Source organism: Theropithecus gelada, chromosome 10, assembly GCF_003255815.1.
Source record: "Theropithecus gelada isolate Dixy chromosome 10, Tgel_1.0, whole genome shotgun sequence".
NCBI lineage: Eukaryota > Metazoa > Chordata > Mammalia > Primates > Cercopithecidae > Theropithecus > Theropithecus gelada.
Genome location: NC_037678.1, coordinates 24,918,133 through 24,937,824, shown reverse-complemented (window position 1 = coordinate 24,937,824; position 19,692 = coordinate 24,918,133). Strand labels below are relative to the sequence as shown.

Sequence of the window (19,692 nt, the reverse complement as noted above, 5' to 3'; positions counted from 1 at the left end):
CGCAACGGTGCTGTCTTCCTTTAAGTAAATTTATCCAACGTTCATTGAGCTGATTAAGTACTAGCCATTGTGCTAGGGATTAGAGAGAAAAATTAACAAAAACAGACCACTTCCCCCTTGTAGCCCACAGCCTAGTCAGGGAGACAAATGAGGAACCAGGTGCTACTCATTGAACTAGGAAACGATGTGTCCGTCCTTAACATGATGCAGGCTGTCGATTTCAAAGGCCAGTGTCATGTTTAACAGGAGAATGCTAGAGGTATTTCTGTCAACACCAGGAATGACATGGAACCAGGAACAGACACACAGATCACTCACATGGATCTGACCAAGTACCTGAGAGGCGGTCATCCAGAGGATTCCTTGAGCAACAGTATTGACTTGCAAATCCCAATACAGAAAAGCCCTAGAAACTTCTAAGCAAAAGCCCCATCATCCAGGGTAAAAATGGGCAAAGCCTATTGAGAGCCAGACAGGTCGCTAAAACAGGGAAACAGATAGAACTTAAACCTAAGAAAAGATTTTCAATGTTATTCAAAAGTGAGAGAAACACAAAGTTGCTCTCAAATGTTATTTTATTATCTTTCAAATCGATAAAAAGCCGAAAGTTAAAGAACACACTTCTGGTATGGCAGTAGGTTTCAAACTGGGCACTCCTATCCATTGCTGGTGGGAGTTAAAATAGGTACCACTCCAGCGGAGACGAATGTGGCCCCGTCTACTGAAATAACAAAATGTCTACATGACCTTTAACTGAGAAGCTTTACTCTGAGGAAGGCATCCTGCAAGCGTACCTGAATACATGATACACACTGGACGTAGAGGGTTATTTATTGCAGCAGTTTTGTTAAAGCAAAATATTTGGCACAACCCAAATATTCACTGGAGAGCAAGTTATGTAAATTATGTTGTGCTATGAGATGGAATGCCATGCGGTTGTGAAAGGGAATCAAGTAGCTCCTCCTGACTGGTATAGAAAGATCTCCAAGGCATAGTGTTTTGGAAAAAAGGCTGATGTTGACAGTGTGTATAGAGTACAGTGGAAAATTAGAGTTCATATTTGCACTTGCTTTTATATTGTATTCGAAGGTAACGCAAACACTTGTAACAAGGAATCCGCAGAATGTCAGGGACTGTACACAGGCAATGTTTTTTCTCATTTGGTAACAGTGCTTGTCACAAGTTGTCACGAGCCTGTAACATTTGTCACAGGTTGTTACAGATCACCGTGAGGCATGCACTGAGGTCTTCCATCTTGTGGCACCGGTGTCCCTTAGGACTTGGAGTCCCTGGCAGAGAGCTGTCACACCGATTTCTTAACAGCCGTGGCCCAGAGGTGACATACCCCACTTCCCAGAAAAGACGGAAGAAACTAATAGCAGCAGGTGCCTTGGGGGTGATGGTGGTGGTACGTGACTGGCAAGATGAAGGGCAGGAAAGAGAGGAAAAGTTTTAAAATATATTTTAACAATTTTGAACTATGTTATTCATTTATAAAATAAAAACAAATCATTGTCATAAAGTCGGATCATGCTCAGAAAATGGTAATAACCCAGTGCTGTGGCAGCATAGAAGGGGCAGCTCTGCCCTGCCTTGAGGAGCGGCCTTCCAAGTGTACTGCTCTCTGTAGTGCTCGCCTGAAGCCCTGAAGGTGTAGCAGATGTTAACCAGGTCAAGCCTGCAGGAAAAGAGGCTTGTGAGAAAGGGGCTAGACAAGTGGATGGCAGAGAATTGCCAGGAGATTGGTGAAGAAAGGGTGGGTGCCGAGATGGGAGGAGTCCGTATGAAGATACAGAGGCAGGATTTACGGTAGATAGGTTAATACAGCATGCGGAGCTGTGGGTGCTGGAACCTGCTGGAACTACCATCACCCCCAAGGCAACCACTGTTATTAATTTCTCCCATCTTTTCAGAAAAGTGGGTTGTGTCACCTCTGGGCCAAGGCCGTTAAGAAATCAGTGTGATGACTTTGATGTCTTTTCTCCCAACTCTGTGCAAGGGACTGTAAGTCGTAAGGGACATCTGGCTGGTGGGTGGGTAGGTCAGGTCTGGTCAGGTCAAGTCTATGGCAGTGCATTTGCACGGCAGAGGTATGGGACAGAGCGTGGTGTGCGTTACAGTAACATGAATGTCTTATCCAATATCCTCTGCAACACCCATGGAAAGTTTTAAAGCAAGAAAGTGTCATGATCAGATCCAGATCTGATGTGAGTAGCATGAAGGATGAATCGGAAAGGAGGATGACAGGTGGCTGGGAGCTTAGTGAGGATGCTGTTGCTGTCATCTAAGGAAGTAACACTGACGTTTTAGCATTTCTCCTCTACCAAGTGAATTTGGCACTTAATACAAGACGACTAAGTGTTATCATTTTGTGTGTAGCTATCAGGATCTCCACGCAGAGTACAATTGCATTGAGGACCCTTCATTTTACATTATAGTATCATGCCATAAATACTGCCTGACTGATTCTGTTTTCAATAAACTTTTATTGATTTAATAAAATATACATATAGAAAAGTGCTGAAATCATGAGTTCATAGCCACAAGAATTATCACAAAGCAAACTCATGGGTATCGATTGGTTGGCTCTTATTCTGTTCCTTCTTTGTTAAAATTATGGTTAGACTCAGCATGTTCACAACCTCCCCACCCCCACTTTGTCCAGAGAGGTGGATAGATGATTTGTGCTGTACACTCAGACCCCGGTATCCATAATGCCAGCTTTAATATTTGTTCTTAGAGAAGTCCCTGGGAAATGTAAGTCATATGGCTTATTTGAATAATATTTCTATTTCATTTTAAATTATTTTAAATCTCTCTTTATTTTAACTGTCAGTTTGTTTACTGTCTGATGTGCAGAGAACTGTGATAAATGAAAAAATTGACTGCAATCTGGAGAGGAGTATTAGCATGGTGGCATAGTCAGAAATTTTTACTTTTCTGTCATTATGTAATGATTTTAAAAGGCTGAAAGCAAGCCAGCCATTGGAAGGGTTTGATAGAATTTTCTCGCCCCTACATTCTTACATTTCTCTCCCAGTCCCAGTTCGCGTTGTTCCTTTTTGAGTCAAGAGCCAATTGCTTGGAACATTCCATGAATTTTTCTTTGGCCACATTCATTTCCATTTGTGCCTTTGTCTATTGGACTCTTAATATTCATGGCTCAAAATCTCTCCATTATCTAAATGAATGATCCTATTAATAAATCTAGGAATATTTTATTGATATGCTGGAAGAACACATATGTGTTGAATTTAAATTGGGGCAGGATGGAGAACTTGGGTTTTAGAAGATCCAAAACTATTTACAATATTCCCAAATTATATTTCATTTATAATTTTCTCCTCCTGTCAAGTTTTAAGTCAAGAAGTAACAGTTCCAGTTTGAAAAGTAGAGTTAAATAAAAATAAACGCATTTAAGGCTTATATGAAATAGATGATTACAGTTAACTGAATACTCACTTTGATTTATGTTTATTGGCTCCTGTTGGAACTTGGAAGAAAAAAAGCAGAGAGCTGTTAATTGGGAATGTAGGTTAGTAATCCCTAGCCAGTAGAGACATAACATCTTATGGAGTTTTCAGGTTTTATATCTGTATGCTTTTTTCTTTATTTATGAATTTGCTTTTTTATTTGTCATCTACAATTTCCCTTATTTTCATTTGTAAAGAATGTTTTGTATCCTGGACATGTCAGAGTACTTGTTTATGACCTCTGTATTACCAAGAACCTTTCTAATGACTTATTTTAGTCAACACTTATGTGTATGAATAATTTTATCCTCCATACAAACTTGCATTTATGAAAACATCCTGTAGACATTGAGAACTATGCAAGTAATCAGACTGGCTTCTAGAAATTTTAGATTCCAGTTTGTGGCCTACTTACAGCCACTGTGAGGGAACATCTCTGAGCTTTATTCCTGGCTCAACTGTATGTACCCAATTTTATTTTTCTTTCTTCTTTCATGGTGCTATTTTTATTTAGGTGGGGGGGGTGGAGGTGCAGGTTTATTGAGGTATAATTTAAATAAAGTAAAATTCAGCAATTAGATCTACAATTCTATGAGTTTTGACCAATGCATAAAGTGTGCAGCTACTACCAAAATCAAGATACAAAGCAGTTAGTTACCTCCCCAAATTCCTGGTGACCCTTCATAGTCAGCCCACGCCTTATGCGCCAGCTCCTGGCAACTATGGATTTTTTTTCTGTTCCTATGATTTCTCCTTTTCCAGAAGGTCTTATAAGTGGAATCATTTAGCATGTAGCCTTTTGTTTCTTTGATTTAGCATGATGTGTTTGAAACTGGCATGTTGCACGTATCCGTAGTTCACTCCCGTGTATTGGGAAGCTTCCATTGTATGGATGCGTCGCAGTTGGTTTATCCATCCGCCAACTGAATATTTGGGTAGTTTCCAGTTTTTGGATTCTGTATATAAAGCTGGCTACTATAAATAGCTGTTTGCAGATTTCTGTGTGACTATAAGAGCATACATTTTTATTTCTCTTGGGTAAATACTTAGGAGTGGGATTATTGGGTCAAATGACAAATGTTTGTTTAAAGAAGCTGTTTTCAAAGAGGCTATACAAATTACATTCTTACTAGCGGTCTAAGAGTTCCAACTGCTCCACATCCTTCCCAGCATTGCTATTGTCTTTTCTTTTTTGCTTTTGTTATTCTAGTATATAGTATTATCTTATTGTGATTTTAATTGGTATTTTCCTAATGACTAATGATATTAGTTTTTCATGCTTTCAGTTGACATTTACGTATCTTTGGTGAAAGTGTATTCAAGTCTTTTGCTCAAAAATATTGGTTTGTGTTCTCGTTATTGCATTTTGAGAGTCTTTCATGTATTTTGGATACAAGTCCTTTAGCAGATATATATTTTGTACATATTTTCTCCAAATATATGGCATGTCTTTGCATTTTCTTAAGCATGTAGAACAGAAGTTTTAAAGTATAATGAAACTGAATTTGCCAGTTTTCACCCTTATAGATCATGTTGGATCTTGGTGGCCTTTGTTTTAACCCAAGGTTGCAAAGATTTTCTTGAATTTTTTCCTACAATTTTATAGTTTGAAGATTTATATTTCATTCTGTTACCCATTTTGAGTTAATTTTTGTAGGAATCACATATATTTGCACAGAGATGTGCAATTGTTCCAGCACCATTTGTTGAAAAGGCTTTCTTCTCCTCATTGAACCATCCTTGCACCTTGGTGAAAAGTCAATTGATTATGTATATGTAGATCTATTTCTGGACTGTATTCTTTTTCATTGATGTATGTGTTTATCCTTTTCTCCAACAGCATACTGCCTGGATTACTGTATCTTTATAATATATCTTTTTTGTTTGTTTGTTTTTGTTTTTTGAGATGGAGTCTTGCTCTGTCACCCAGGCTGGCATGCAGTGGCACGATCTTGGCTCACTGCAACCTCTGCCTCCCAGGTTCAAGTGATTCTCCTGCCTTAGCCTCCCAACTAGCTGGGATTATAGGCACCTACCACCATGCCTGGCTAATTTTTTTTTTGTATTTTTAGTAAAGACAGGGTTTCACCATGTTGGCTAGGCTGGCTTCGAACTTCTGACCTCAAGTGATCCACCCGCCTCGGCCTCCCAAAATGCTAGGATTACAGACATGAGCCACTGCACCCAGCCTATAATGTATCTTGAAACCAGATAGTGTAAATCCTTTTTGTTATTTTCAAAAAGTTTATTATTCTAGTTCTTTTGATTTTTAATATAAATTTTAGCATCAGTTTATTGATTTTTTACAAAAATTTCTGCTGGATTTTTGACTGGGATCATGTTAAGTCTATAGATTGATTTAGGAGGAATGGCCATCTTACCAATATCAAGTCTTCTAATCCATTCCATGAGCATGGTATTATTCTTAATTATTTGGATAACTTCTGTTTTTGTTCATTAGTATTTTGTAGTTTTTAGCATACAAATCACGCACATATCTGGTTAGATTTATTTCTAAGTGTTGGGTTTTTTTGTGTTATTATTGTTCTGTTGCTTAAGTTTAAATTTCCCATTGTTCAGTACTAATAAATAAAAATATCAATTCGGAATGTGCACCAAATATATGAATACATCTATTTAGTTAATTTATTTCTCAAGCAAATGATAATTAGGGCACTTTTGATTCCATTATCTCTTGGCAAAATGGTTATGTATTTCATGATAATATTTTAAATAGTTGATTTTTCATGTTTTATTTTAATGCTTTGGTTGGTCAAACTTTTGAAACTTTATAAGAAAATGCATTATAATAATTTGATTATTTGATTATTAGGGCTTTTCATTATTCCATACAGCATAGTTATGGTGAGTGTTCACTATCTGCTCTTTGGATAATTTAATTTTTATTTCTAGACCTTCATGTTACTGTCTAGGTGTTTGTCCCTACCTTTTAAGGTCTTTTAATAATCAGCTTGTTTTGTCCATTTCATTTTCTTCTTCTCTTTGATTTCATGATTATTAGTTATGTTTGTATTTTTCACCATTCAATTCATGACTTTCTAATTTGATTAGTTTTATTTTATTTAGAGATACAGAATCTAAGAGTTGAAAAAATTCTGGAGATTAATCCAAGAAGTTTTTCTTTTAAACTGAAAAAATCTACTAATATTAGAGAAACCTAACACCTGTTTTGTTAATTTGTTCACATGGGCAGATTAAGACACAAGGTCTAACATGTAATGCTGGTTTAGAGATCCTGGTTTAGAGATAATTCTAGTATGGTCAATGGGGCTGTCTCATGATACGTGTTGTGATGCTGGATGATAAGATGTAAGGTAGTTGTTTCATGGTGCTTGCAGGGGTTGGAGGGAATTTCCAATTATACGGGAGCTAGTGTGCTTGCTTAGGGTGTTTTATTCAAAAGACTGCAGAGAAATATAATACGTGAAAATGATAATCTTCAAATTGTTATGATAAAATATTTTAGAAAACTCTTGGAACATGTAACTGATTTGCTGCATTACAGCACCTTTATGTTTCCTCTCAGAATTATGTTTAATTATAAGGGTGCTTATTAACATTGCTCTGGTTAAATTATATTAGCATTTCCATTATATTGTGTTTGTTCAAGGATTTAAAGTGCTGTAAGTTTTCTTCCAGTACAAAAGTCTATATATAGTTTTTAAATGAGTTGGAAATTACTAATTATAAAAGGAATAAATATTTGAAAAGCCAATTGGACAGCAATCATTTCTATTATTAGTCACATAAAATTTCTAATAGTTAAAAGCCACATTTCAGTTATTTTTCTCTAGCCTTTTTGCCAATAATTATATATAATTTTAGTCATAAATGAGTTTTGTGATTTTGCCACTTTTCTAATAACTTTGTATTTTGATATGCATTTTAAAATTATATTTTGAAATAACTTCAAACTCAGAAAAGTCATAAGAATGGTATGAAGAATTCTACATACCCTTTAAACCAAGCTTGTCCAACTTGCGGCCCGTGGGCTTCATGCAGCCCACGACAGCTTTGAATGTGGCCCCACACAAATTTATAAACTTCCTTAAAACATTATGAGATGTTTTTATGATTTTTTTTTTTTTTTTTAACGTGTGGCCCAAGACAGTTCTTCCAATGTGGCTTAGAGAAGCTGAAAGACTGGACACCCCTGCTTTAAACAGTTTCATTGTTTGTATACATTTTGCTTCGTTTGTTTCATTATTCTTTCTTTGTATGATTTTTAAGGGGTGTAATTTAGAGACATCACACTTCTTGACTATTATATGTTTCAGCCTGTATTTCTTTTTTTTTTTTTTTTTTTGAGATGGAGTCTCACTCTGTTGCCCAGGCTGGAGTGCAGTGGCTCCATCTCGGCTCACTGCAAGCTCTGCCTCCTGGGTTCATGCCATTCTCTTGCCTCAGCCTCCCCAGTAGCTGGAACTACAGGCGCCTGCTGCCACGCCCGGCTAATTTTTTTGTATTTTTAGTAGAAACTGGGTTTCACTGTGTTAGCCAGGATGGTCTCGATCTCCTGACCTCGTGATCTGCCCGCCTCGGCCTCCCAAAGTGCTGGGATTACAGGTGTGAGCCACCGCACCTGGCCAGCCTATATTTCTTAAGAACAAGGTTTTTGTCTTAGAGATCCACAGTACAGTGTTCAAAATCAGGACATTGAGCACACATATAATATTACTGTCTAATCCAAGGTCCATATTCACATTTCGACAGTTGTTCTCCAAAATGTTCTTTTTTTGCGATAAGTTTTCCTGGTCCAGGATTGAGTCTGGGAACATGCCTGCATTTCCTTGTCACACCTTTAGTCTCCTTTAATCTGGACAAATCCCTCAGCTTTCTTTTACTTTCTTGACCTTAACATTTGTAGAGCACAGGACAACTATTTTGTAAAATATCCCTTTCTTTTGTTTTGTTTAGTGGTTCATAATAATTAAGATTCATGTTAGGCACTTTTGTCGGGGAGACCATAGGTCAGATGTCGTGTTGTTCTCAAGGCATCACGATGCGGAGTTGTCCCAAGTCTGGTGATTGTTAATTTTGACCGTTTGCTTAAAGTGGGTGTTTGCTAGCATCCTCCACTGTTATGAGTTTTCCCTTTGTAAATAAGTAACTTGTGGGAGTTGCTTTTGACACTACGTAAATATTCTGCTCCTACTCAAACTTACTCACTAGTTTTGGCACCCATCAGTTTTCTGACTCCATCATTCATTCCATAGTTTTTGATTGGCATTTGACTATAAGAAAGCACTTTTCCTTCTCCCTATTTGCTTATTTATATCAGTATGCACTCATGGATCCTTAATTTATCTAATGGGTTATGATCTATTACTCTTCATATTTATTTTGATATGTTCACACTTTCCCAGTTTTGGCTACTAGGAGCGCTTTTAAGCTGGTTCCTGTTCAAATAGCTCCATCATCCTACAAGCCCTTGCTTACTTTCTAGCAGATGTTTAAAGCTCATGTTGTTATTTATTCACTGTCCTTGCCCTAGAATCAATCAGCCTTTTCTCTAAGGAGCGCTAGTTGCTTTTAATGGAGAATGGTGTTTAGCAGCCTAAATTTGGGCACAGAAGTGCTCATTGCTGCTGGTGTGTCATTGCTTCTAGACCTTCATACACGGAGCAAAGAAATGTTTGTGTATATGTGTATGTGTTCACATCTCTACCTACCAAAAGCAATGAGTTCAAATAGATACTCCCATTCCTATTCAGTGCTACAGTGTACCTTCTGTTCTCTTTCCATGTTTTAACTCTCTTGTCCAAAAAGGCTCTTATTATCCTCAATATATTTACTCATTTGTGTAAGCCTAGAATACACTGTAGATAGTTTCCGAACTGCTAACTCGTACTACTGTGAAAGCAAACCTACTAGCTACAGTTAATATTTGTTTTCAGTTCTTTAAGGTAAATTTACTTACAGTACTGTACACAGTTTAATTCTGATAAATGTATTGACCTACATAACCCCTCCTCTATCAAAAGACAGAATATTTCCATTCTTCGAAAGTTCCTTCATGCCTCTTCCCAATTTCATGTTCATAGAGGCAAGTATTTTTCTGTTTTTTGTTTTGTTTTTGTTTTTTTTTTTTTTTTTTTTGAGACGGAGTCTTACTCTGTCGCCCAGGCTGGAGTGCAGTGGCACGATCTCCACTCACTGCAAGCTCCGCCTCCCAAGTTCATGCCATTCTCTTGCCTCAGCCTCCTGTGTAGCTGGGACTACAGGCGCCTGCCACCGTGCCTGGCTAATTTTTTTGTATTTTTAGTAGAGACGGGGTTTCACCGGGTTAGCCAGGATGGTCTCGATCTCCTGACCTCGTGATCCACCTGTCTCGGCCTCCCAAAGTGCTGGGATGGGATTACAAGTGTGAGCTGTTTTTTTGTTTTTTTAAAAAACACAGATCAGTTTTTGCCTGTTCTAGAATTTATGTATGTAGAATTATACAGCATATACTTCTTTGTATCTGGCAACCTTTGACCAACGTAATGTCTGACATTTACTGACGGTGATGGTAAAGTTTAGTAGTCAACTTGACTAGGTTAAATGTGATGCCCAGATAGCTGGTAAAACATTATTGTTGGATGTGTCTGTGAGGATGTTTCTGGAAGAGACTAGCATTTGAATCAGTGTAAAAAGATCCACCATCAGGGATATGGGTGGCTATTGCCCAATCCACTGAGGGCCTGCAGGAATAGAACAAAAAGGTAGAGAAAGGGCCCATCCTTTGTCTCTTTTTGAGCTTGGGCATCCATCTTCTCCTGCCCTTGGACATTGGAGCTCCAGTTTCTCAGGCCTTGGAATACCAGGATTGATACTAGCAGCCTTTTCTTGGTTCTCAGACCTTTGCCCTTGGCTTTAGAGAATGGTTCTCCTGGTTCTCAGGTCTTTAAGCTTATACTGAGTTACACCATCTGTTTCTCCAGCTTGCAGACAGCATAGCATGGGACTTCTCGGTCTCTATAATCATGTGAGCCAATTCCTATAATAAGTCTCCTCTTACTTGCTTATATATATCTTACTGATTCTGTTTCTCTGGAGAACTGTGACTAATACAGGTACAATGCTGGATGTATCAGTAGTTTGTTTTGTTTTATTGCTGAATAGTATTCCATTGTGTGAAAATATCACATTCTGCCTATCTTCCTGTTGGTAGTCTTTGAATTGTTTCAGATAAGTTATGAATAAAGCTGCTATGAAGATCCCTATACAAGTGTTTTTGGAGATACAGGTTTTCATTGGATAAGTATCTAACAGAGGAATCACTGCATTATATAAGTGTGTGCTTAACTTTATAAGAAACTTTCAAACTATTTTCCTAAGGGACTGAACGTTCTTTACCATACTCAAAATCTATTTAACGCAACATTCTCCAGTGATACAGAAGTAATAGGATGTGTGTATACAGACAGAAAGAGACTTATTGTAAGGAACTGGCTTATCATGGAGACGGGCAAGTCCAAATCTGCAGTGTGAGCTGGCAGGCTCGAGACCCAGGATAGCTGGTAGTGCAGATGAAGTCTGGAGGCAGTCTGCTGGGAAATTCTCCCTTCCCTGGGGCATCTGATCTTTGTGTTCTATTCAGGCTTTCAACTGATTGGATGCAGCCCACCCACGTTATGGGGAGCAATCTGCTTACTCGCAGTTTACTGATCTAAATGTTAATCTCATTCCAGGACATTCTCCAAGATGAAATTAATCATCACACATCCACCCCTTGTCATCTTGGTGCTCATACACATCTCCTTACACCACGATTAATCTCCAATAAAGACGATAACAAGGTCATACTTCCATCTAACATGATACAACTAGTCTGCGTACAATGGAAAATGCATGGATTCTTTTCCCAGAGGAGGATGCAAAGTCCTTGGATAATGTTTGCTCTTTTCTTCGATGTCCTGCAACTTAAATACTTTCATGTAAAGTTAACAATATTTAAATGCTACACTAGGAAGTCAGTATATCTTCTGTTACATGATAAAGGGATAAGAAGGGGGAAAGAAAGCAAAGATATTTGTTTAACATGCACACACACAATAAAGTGGAACCACTCATGACAGTTGCAGTCCTCATTCCTCTAACTGGTCACGTGGTTGTAGCTGGTATTCATTACTGCCATGCATTATGTGATCCCTTTACCATCAGTAAGCACCTCAGTGGGTCATGGTTCTGTATCTGGTGGGATGACCGAAATCATTACTCCTGAAAGGTCTGGGACATTCATAGCCCCACCTGAATTAGGTTATAGTTTTCCCTTGACTTTAATGACAGGCCATAGTAACAGTGGGGGGATACCCTAGGAAATCTCCTGTATTCCAGACACGCTCTTCCTTATCTCTCTAGTGTGGATCCCCTTGGCAGTCAGGCTCAGTCACTCCAGCCCACACAAAATCTCCCTTCCCTGGCTGTTGATTCAGAGGCATGGGGGACCCAAGGCATTGTCTGTCCTCCTGAGCAACTTATTGGAGTTCCGGCTGCCTTGTATCCCTGCTGACACTTGGGGTTGTCAATATTTAACTTAGCCATTCTAGTAGTTGAGAAGGGGTATCTTAGAGTGGCTTAATTTACATTTACATGATGACCAATGATGCTGCGTCCCTTTCATGGGCTTACTGGGTGTTTATATTCCTTTCTTGTGAAGTGTTCATGTGTTGTGATGTGTTCAAATCTTCCTTGAGTTCTTTTATTGAGTTGTTCTTCTTTTAACATCGATTTGTAAGAATTTTGTTTGTTTCTTTGAATGCAAATTTACAAGGCATTTTTTCTAACTTAGGTTTTATGATATTTTACCCCAGTCCATGGCTGGTCTATTTTTCTAACAGTGTCTTTTGAAGAACAGAAGTTCTACATTTTGATAAAGTATAATTTATCATTTCTTTCTTTACCCTGCCTAAGAAATTTTTTGCATAAAGATTTTCTGTGAAGATATTCTATATATACTCTAGAAGCATTATAATTTTAGCCTTCACATTTAGTTCTATGATAATCCTTAATTTAATTCTTTATAAGGTGTGAGGTAACAATTCCTTTCATCCTTTTCCCCATATGGATATCAGCTTTCCCAGTATCATTTGCTGAAAAGACTTAAATTGACTATATAAATGTGGATATATTCTGGGACCCTATATTTCTGTTCCAGTGATTTAATCTAATGCCACTAAATTATATAACCATATTAATCAATCTAATGCATTGATTAAGATTAGTATGGCTATGTAATGAGTCTTGAAATTGGATAGCGTTAAGGCCTTGAACTTTATTCCTCTTCCTTAAGATGTTTTGGGTATTCTAGGTTTTTTGCATTTCCATATGTATTTTAGAATCAGCTTGTCGGTTTCTTTAAAAAGGCCTGTTGGACTTATGATTGTAATTGCACTGAATCTACAAATTAATTTGAGGAGAATTAACATCTAAGCAATGCTAAATCTTCCAATCCATGAACTGAGTATATATTTCCATTTATTTAGATCTTCTTTAATTTCTCTCAGTAACATTTTATAGTTTTTAGCATATTGGTCTTGTGTGTCATTTATTTATTTATTCCTATGTATTGATAGTTCTTTGTTATTACAAACTGACTTGTTTTTAAAATTCCATTTTAAAATTGTGTGCTATGAGTTTATAAGAATTTCATTGGTTCTTATCTAATGACCTAATATCCTGTGGCCTTGCTAAATTTACTTACATATTCTAGTAGTTACTTTGGATTTGACAAAGATAGGATTTGCCAGGTAGGTAACCAGATTGAATAGAATCAGTTTTAATTCTTCCTTTTCAATTTGGAAAACCTTTATTTCCTTTTCTTACTTTATTGCATTGGCTAGGACCTCCAATACAGTGTTGAAGAGGAGTGAGATTACATATTCCAGCTTTTTTCTTATCTGACATGCATTGTATTTTGTTTATCTCACAGCTCAGAAAGGCCTTACTGACCGTTCTTTCTGAAATACATCTTCCTCTTTTTATCATTATCTCAGCATCATATTTAATTACTATATATTCCTTGTTATAAATTGTATGTGTTTATTTCTTTGTTGTTTGTCTCTTACACTAATCCATAAGCCCCGTATTGGAAAAACACTGTTTTCACAATTACATCCTCAGTGAGTAACACAGTGGCTCTTAGTAGATACTCAGCAAATGTTTTCTAGAATTAGTCAATATTGGGAGGAAGTTTTAGCAGTTATGCAGTCTCCTCTCCTTCCTAGTGTCTTAATCTCCTTGGTAAAACTGAGGACAAGTATTTTTTCTCGCAAGAAAATTTTCATGTTTCTCTTTTCACCTTTCTAATTTTTAGGAGATTTCAAATTTTCTCATAGAAACCACTTATATTTAATACTTTCAAAAGCTCTTAACTTACATTTTATAAAAAGCAATACAATTCTTTCTACTAATTTTTGAAAAATTATCGTGATGGCAAGTTGGGATAGTTTGCCTTTCCTGGGTGTTACATACACTAAAAAGTTAATATTCAGCATTTTGCAGTGGTTCAAGTATAGAAACAAAGTAAACACATTTCATAGATATCTACTAAGCAGGTGTTAGGCCACTATTTTTTACTCTTTAAGATCTGGAGAAATTGCAATGATGAAGTGAGCTTGTTAGGCAAAGTATTTCCTTATTTTTGCCTCTTATATTTTGCCCTAATCTAGGCTGTGCTTCATTTGCTTTTTATATAATTTAAGGCTGATGAAGGTAAGTTGCGTTCAGCCTAGGACATTTAGGATGTCCTAGTGATTTAGGATTTAGCCAAAAGGCAAATATCTTTCTTCCTGCTGCTTCATTTTAACAGCTCCATTTAAACAGCTGATAGAAGGTAAAGCTTCAGTTTATGTGCACACAGGAGGAAAATAATATTTTGTGTTTCCTATAGTGTGTTAAACTAAGTCCTTGGCTTATTCTACCGACCGACAATGGAAATTTCCTTAAAGAAGTACATAAACACATTCTAAGCTGGATGTTCATTCATTCAACTCCCTCTTTCCCTCATCTCTCCTCTTTCTGTCCTCTTCCTTCCTTCTTTCCACCCACTTCCCTCCCTCTCCTTGTACCTATTCTCTCTCTTCTACCTTTTTTCCTTTATTCTCTCTCCTGAGCTCTGTCTTTGTCACAGTCAATCCTTTTGTGCAAATGTAGTAGAGAATAAAACACCTTTACCCTATGCATTGCAGCTTACATTGTAGTGGGAGAGGTAGACAGTAAAGAAGCAAATATAAACATGTGACAATTTTTGCTCATCGTGAGTGCTACAAAGTGTTTTGTGGTGTGTGTGTGTGAATGGATGTGAGATAGACAGCAGGACAGTGAGAATGAATGAGAATCATGAAAGGCCTCCTCAAGGAAAGGGGTATTTTAAGTGAGCTAGTGAGCTGTTCGTCTAGAAGATCCAGGACAAGTGTGTGAGGCAGTGGGAATAGCCGGTAAGAAACCCTGAGAAGGGAATGAGCTTGGTATTAGAGAAACTGCAGTACAGAAGCTTGGCCTAAGTGAAGTGAGCTTGAGGAGAGCACTGTGAGATGAGGCCAGAGAAGGAAATGGTGACTCTAGAAGGTGTGGGTAGGGTGTGGGTAGGCTGTGGTAAAGAGTTTCAGTTTGATTCCAAGTGTAGTCAAAAGACAGTGGTCCATGTGTGGTATTATTTCATTTTGTCATTTAGACATTTTGAAAACATCTCTGATTTGATCAAAATACTTAAGTTCAAATTCTCATGTTAGTTTTCTCTTCCAGAAATAGAAAAAGAAATATATGTGGCAAAAACTGACAACATTGAAAAAAGATGAACAAATCTACAATTACAAATGGAGAGTTCAACACTTCACTGTTGATGATGAATAGAAAAAATAGACAGATGGCCAGGCGTGGTGGCTCATGCCTGTAATCCCAGCACTTTGGGAGGCCGAGGTGAGGAGATCACCTGAGGTCAGGAGTTCAAGACCAGTCTGGCCAACATGGTGAAACCCCATCTCTACTAAAAGTTCAAAAATTAGCCGGGCATGGTGGTGGGTGCCTATAATCCCAGCTGCTCGGGAGGCTGAGGCAGGAGAATTACTTGAACCTGGGAGGTGGAGGTTGCAGTGAGACAAAATCTCGCCATTGCACTTCAGCCTGGGCGACAGAGCAAGACTCTGTCTCAAAACAAACAACAAACAAACAAACAAAAGAGAATAAATAGACATTCAGTAAAGATTCAGAGGATGATCTTTTATTTTGATGTATTTAGGGGGTACAAGTGCAATTTTGTTACATAGATACACTGCATAGTGGTGAACTCTGTGCTTTTAGTGTACATTGTACCCAGTGTGTGATTTTTCATGGCTCACTCCTCTCCTATCCTCCTGCCTTTCGGAGTTTCCAGTGTCTATTATTTTACTCCCTATGTCCACGTGTACCCATTGTTTAGCTCCCACTTGTAAATGAGAACCTGCAGTATTTGACTCTCTGTTTCTGACTTACTTCACTTAGGATAATGGCGTTCAGTTCCATTTGTGTTGCTGCAGAGGACCATCTTGAACAACTCTATCAAGCCCACTTGGTTTAATTGCCTTTGTATTCTTTTAAATGAAACACTCCACCCTACAAGAACAGAATGCACATTTTTTTCAAGTGCCATACAGCATTCACCTAGATAGACTAAAAGTTTCAATGCATTTAAAAGCATTGAAATCATACCAAGCATGTTCTCTGACCGCAAACAGAGCTAAACAGAAATCAGTGTCTGAAAAATCCCCAAATATTTTGAAATTAAACTACACCCTTCTGAAGGACTCACAGATCAAAGAAGAAATAACAAGGGAAATTAGGAAATCCTTTGAAATGAATGAAAATCAAGAAACAATCATTACTCTTAAAATCAGAATACTAACATACAAACAGGTAGAGATGTATCCTTCCCATTTGCCTGCTTCTTGAATTTCCTACTTCCTGCCTATGTTGGGGTCATCGCAGTTTCTCCACGGGAGGAGCGTGGCTGTGCTCCCCCTGCAGGTGTGCGCCTGACCCTGGTAAAGTCTGGCTGTGCCTATTTAACTAGTACTCTTTGTCATTCTACTCTAGTTTGAGTGAACGAACGCTTACCATTTTCAAAGGCCATATTCCAGGAACTATGGAGGGGAATTTATGGATCAGTCACAGACCAGTTCAAGTTACAAGATCCTTATGCTAATGTTAATTAAAATCTCATCACAGCCACTTCCTTTTATAGTCCCACCTGGGAAATTCTGGTCCACTTCATCTCTATGTGGTAGACTTTGTGAGTCTTTCTTCAGTTCCTTTCTGCGGCTTCTGTTTCTGCGAACTCTCCATGTAATTGTTTTGACTTTTTGGAATTTTATAATCTTCAAGTATCTCTACCTTCAGTCTGGTATCAGCTTGTTCTATTCAACTTTGTTTATCTAGGCGTGACCATTAGGCATTAAGCTAGGCACTAGGATTTCAAATGGAATGGGAGCCTTATAAATCAGGTAACTAATTAGTGTGTGGTAAATATTTTGACAGAATGTTGGAAAGGCTAAGTAAACAACCATTCATTCAATGCACATTTTTTGACCACCTACTGTGTACCAGGCATTGTGCAATAGGGGCTGTCTCATCAGAGAAGACTTCAGAGCACAGGCGGCCTTTGAGTTCAATTCTGGTTATTTTAGGAATTTTCAAGATACAGAGAGGGGTGTGATATTCTAGGCAAAGGTATTTAAAGGTGAGGCATGTAGTTGTGAAGGAGTAAAGAATGACCTGGGAGTGGGTAATCTGCTCTGGCACTAGGTATTTGGTAGGGACTTGGAAATAGTGAGTAAGTGGCAAGAGAAGGGACTAGAAAGGTTTGGAAAGTTCTTTTTGGAAGTTTTTTGTTTTTGTTTTTGTTTTTGTTTTTTAAGGGAGTTTAGTCCTATTTTAGTGGGCATAGTGTTTATTAGTGTCTTGGTGATTCTCACCAACACTTTCATACTGTCTGTATCTCTTATTCCTTTGGTTGTTATTTTGGTCACTACAATGGTCAGCGGCTCCAAGTGACGGTCGCGAAAGTCAGCCCTGTTGTATCATACTTTTGTAGAAAGTATGTAGAAAGTGGGGAGTGGGGAGGGGGGAACATCAATAGAGAAGGAATCCTGAAGCAATGAGCCAAGTATGTGGTATTTTTCTGCCCAGAGTATTTCCTTCTAGGAATTAATTAATTCACTAGTTTCTTGAATTTTTTTTAAAAAAAAGTAGAGGAGGAAGAGGTTGAGGTATAAACACATTGCTTTGAAAACACCCTTGTGGGATAAAATTTCAATTAATTGCCCACCCTGAAATTTTTTATTTTTTTCCTTTAGGTTTCTTGCTATTTAAAGATTTTTGTTTGAATGAAATTAATGAAGCTGTACCTCAGGTGAAGTTTTATGAAGAGGTAAGAAGTAACTGTTTTACTGATGCTTTTCTTTCAAAAGCATATTTAAACTGTACTTTGGAACATATTAAGACTACTCAATATCTTATAAATATTTAGAAATTCATTGAAAGTAATTAGTAGTGCAAAATATAGTATCAAGTTTGAGATGCTAACAGGTATAAAAAGCTGAGCATGCCATAAAAGTCGCACTCTTAAAGGCTTCAGAGTGCTATGGAAACAGTGAGGGACAGTTCCAGAGACGGGAGGCTCATCCAGAGCTGCACCAAGGAGCGCCAGGTATTTTATTTTCTGTGGAAGCATGCTAGTTCTGGAGATGTGAGCAGAGGCAGAGGACTGCTATTAGCTTTGAAAGAGATACTAGCCCAGGTTTTCTGGTCATACTGGATTGACAAATTGGATATTTGGTTGGGGGTGTGATGGGGCACTCAAATGCATGACCGATTTTCCCCATACGACATTTGGTGAAATCTGAGGTTGGAGGGGAGCTGAAGAGAGAGGCCAGAAACTTCTGGAAGGCACATTGAAATCTCCTACAGCCTTACAGTGCCTAGGAAACAGACCTGCTGGAGGCTGGAGGCTGGAAACAGAATGGGCAAGAGGTGAAAACCTTAGAGGAAGTGGTCTGGTGACATTGAGTATCTACAGCTACTTTTCACCCAGGGTGTCTGTTGATTTCAGGTGTAGCAGGCAGATGAGCATCCAGGCTTGGCTGCTTCTGGGAGACAAAAAATACAGAAAAGGTTTCTGGAGCTAGAGTTTAAAAATAAGACTAGAGGAGAGCCCCACATATGAGATTAGTCACCCTCTCAAAACACATGCCAGGTTTTCAAGCTGAGTGGGGTGGGAGGCCAAAGAGCTAAGCTGAAAACTTGTTACGGGCAGAACTGAATCCAGTGCTAAGGAAATAAAAGTCTCTCCTTGAACTCCATGGAGGGCATGCCTTAGAAACAGGGTCAAGGCAGAAGCAGACGGGGTCCTACAAAAATGACAACCCAACCTAGCGCCATCCCTTATTGGATGATGAGCTCCCTCCTTACCTGCTTACCAGAGTACAAAGGGAACCCTTTTCTGTCTTTTTTACAGGTAGGCAATAACATTATATAAGGACTGTATAGTGTTTAGCATACAGTAAAGAATTATGAGACATGCTAAGAAGCAAGATCATGTGAATCATAAACAAGGCAATAAAAGCAGACCAGCAGGTGAGTCAGATATTGGAGTTAGCAGACAATAACTTTAAAATAACTATGAATCATATGTTCAAGAAAAAAGAGAAAAAGATGGACAAAATAGATGAAGGGATACATAATTTCAGGATAATTTGAATTTATTATGAAGACTTAAACACTTTAGAACAGAAAGTACTATATTTGAAATTAGAACTAATGGTTCAGTTCAATAGCAGATTGGTTAGATAGTTCAAGACAAAATAAATAGGAAGGCAGGTCAGTGGATAATCTCAAACTGAAGCACAGAGAAAAGGAATCAAAAAAAGAAACAGGAACATTAGAAACACATGAGACATTCTTAAAAGGTCTAACACATATAGGTTTGGAGTTTCAGAAAGAGAAGGGAGAGAATAGGGCAAAAACAGTATTTGAAGAGATAATACTAAGAATTTTACAGGCCAGGCGTGGTGGCTCACGCCTGTAATCCCAGCACTTTGGGAGGCCGAGGCGGGCGGATCACGAGGTCAGGAGATCAAGACCATCCTGGCTAACACGGTGAAACCCCATCTCTACTAAAAATACAAAAAAATTAGCCGGCTGTGGTGGCGGGTGCCTATAGTCCCAGCTACTCGGGAGGCTG

The 19,692-nt window shown here is 38.2% G+C and overlaps 1 protein-coding gene across 1 annotated transcript in view; it reads left to right on the top strand.

The window, feature by feature from the left end:
* GRK3 (G protein-coupled receptor kinase 3) overlaps positions 1–19,692 on the top strand; it is a 160,142-nt gene that overhangs the window by 64,849 nt on the left and 75,601 nt on the right. The window contains exon 3 of the mRNA XM_025400112.1: positions 17,807–17,880. Coding sequence (XP_025255897.1) covers positions 17,807–17,880 — 74 coding nt within the window. The remainder of the gene's footprint in view (positions 1–17,806; positions 17,881–19,692) is intronic.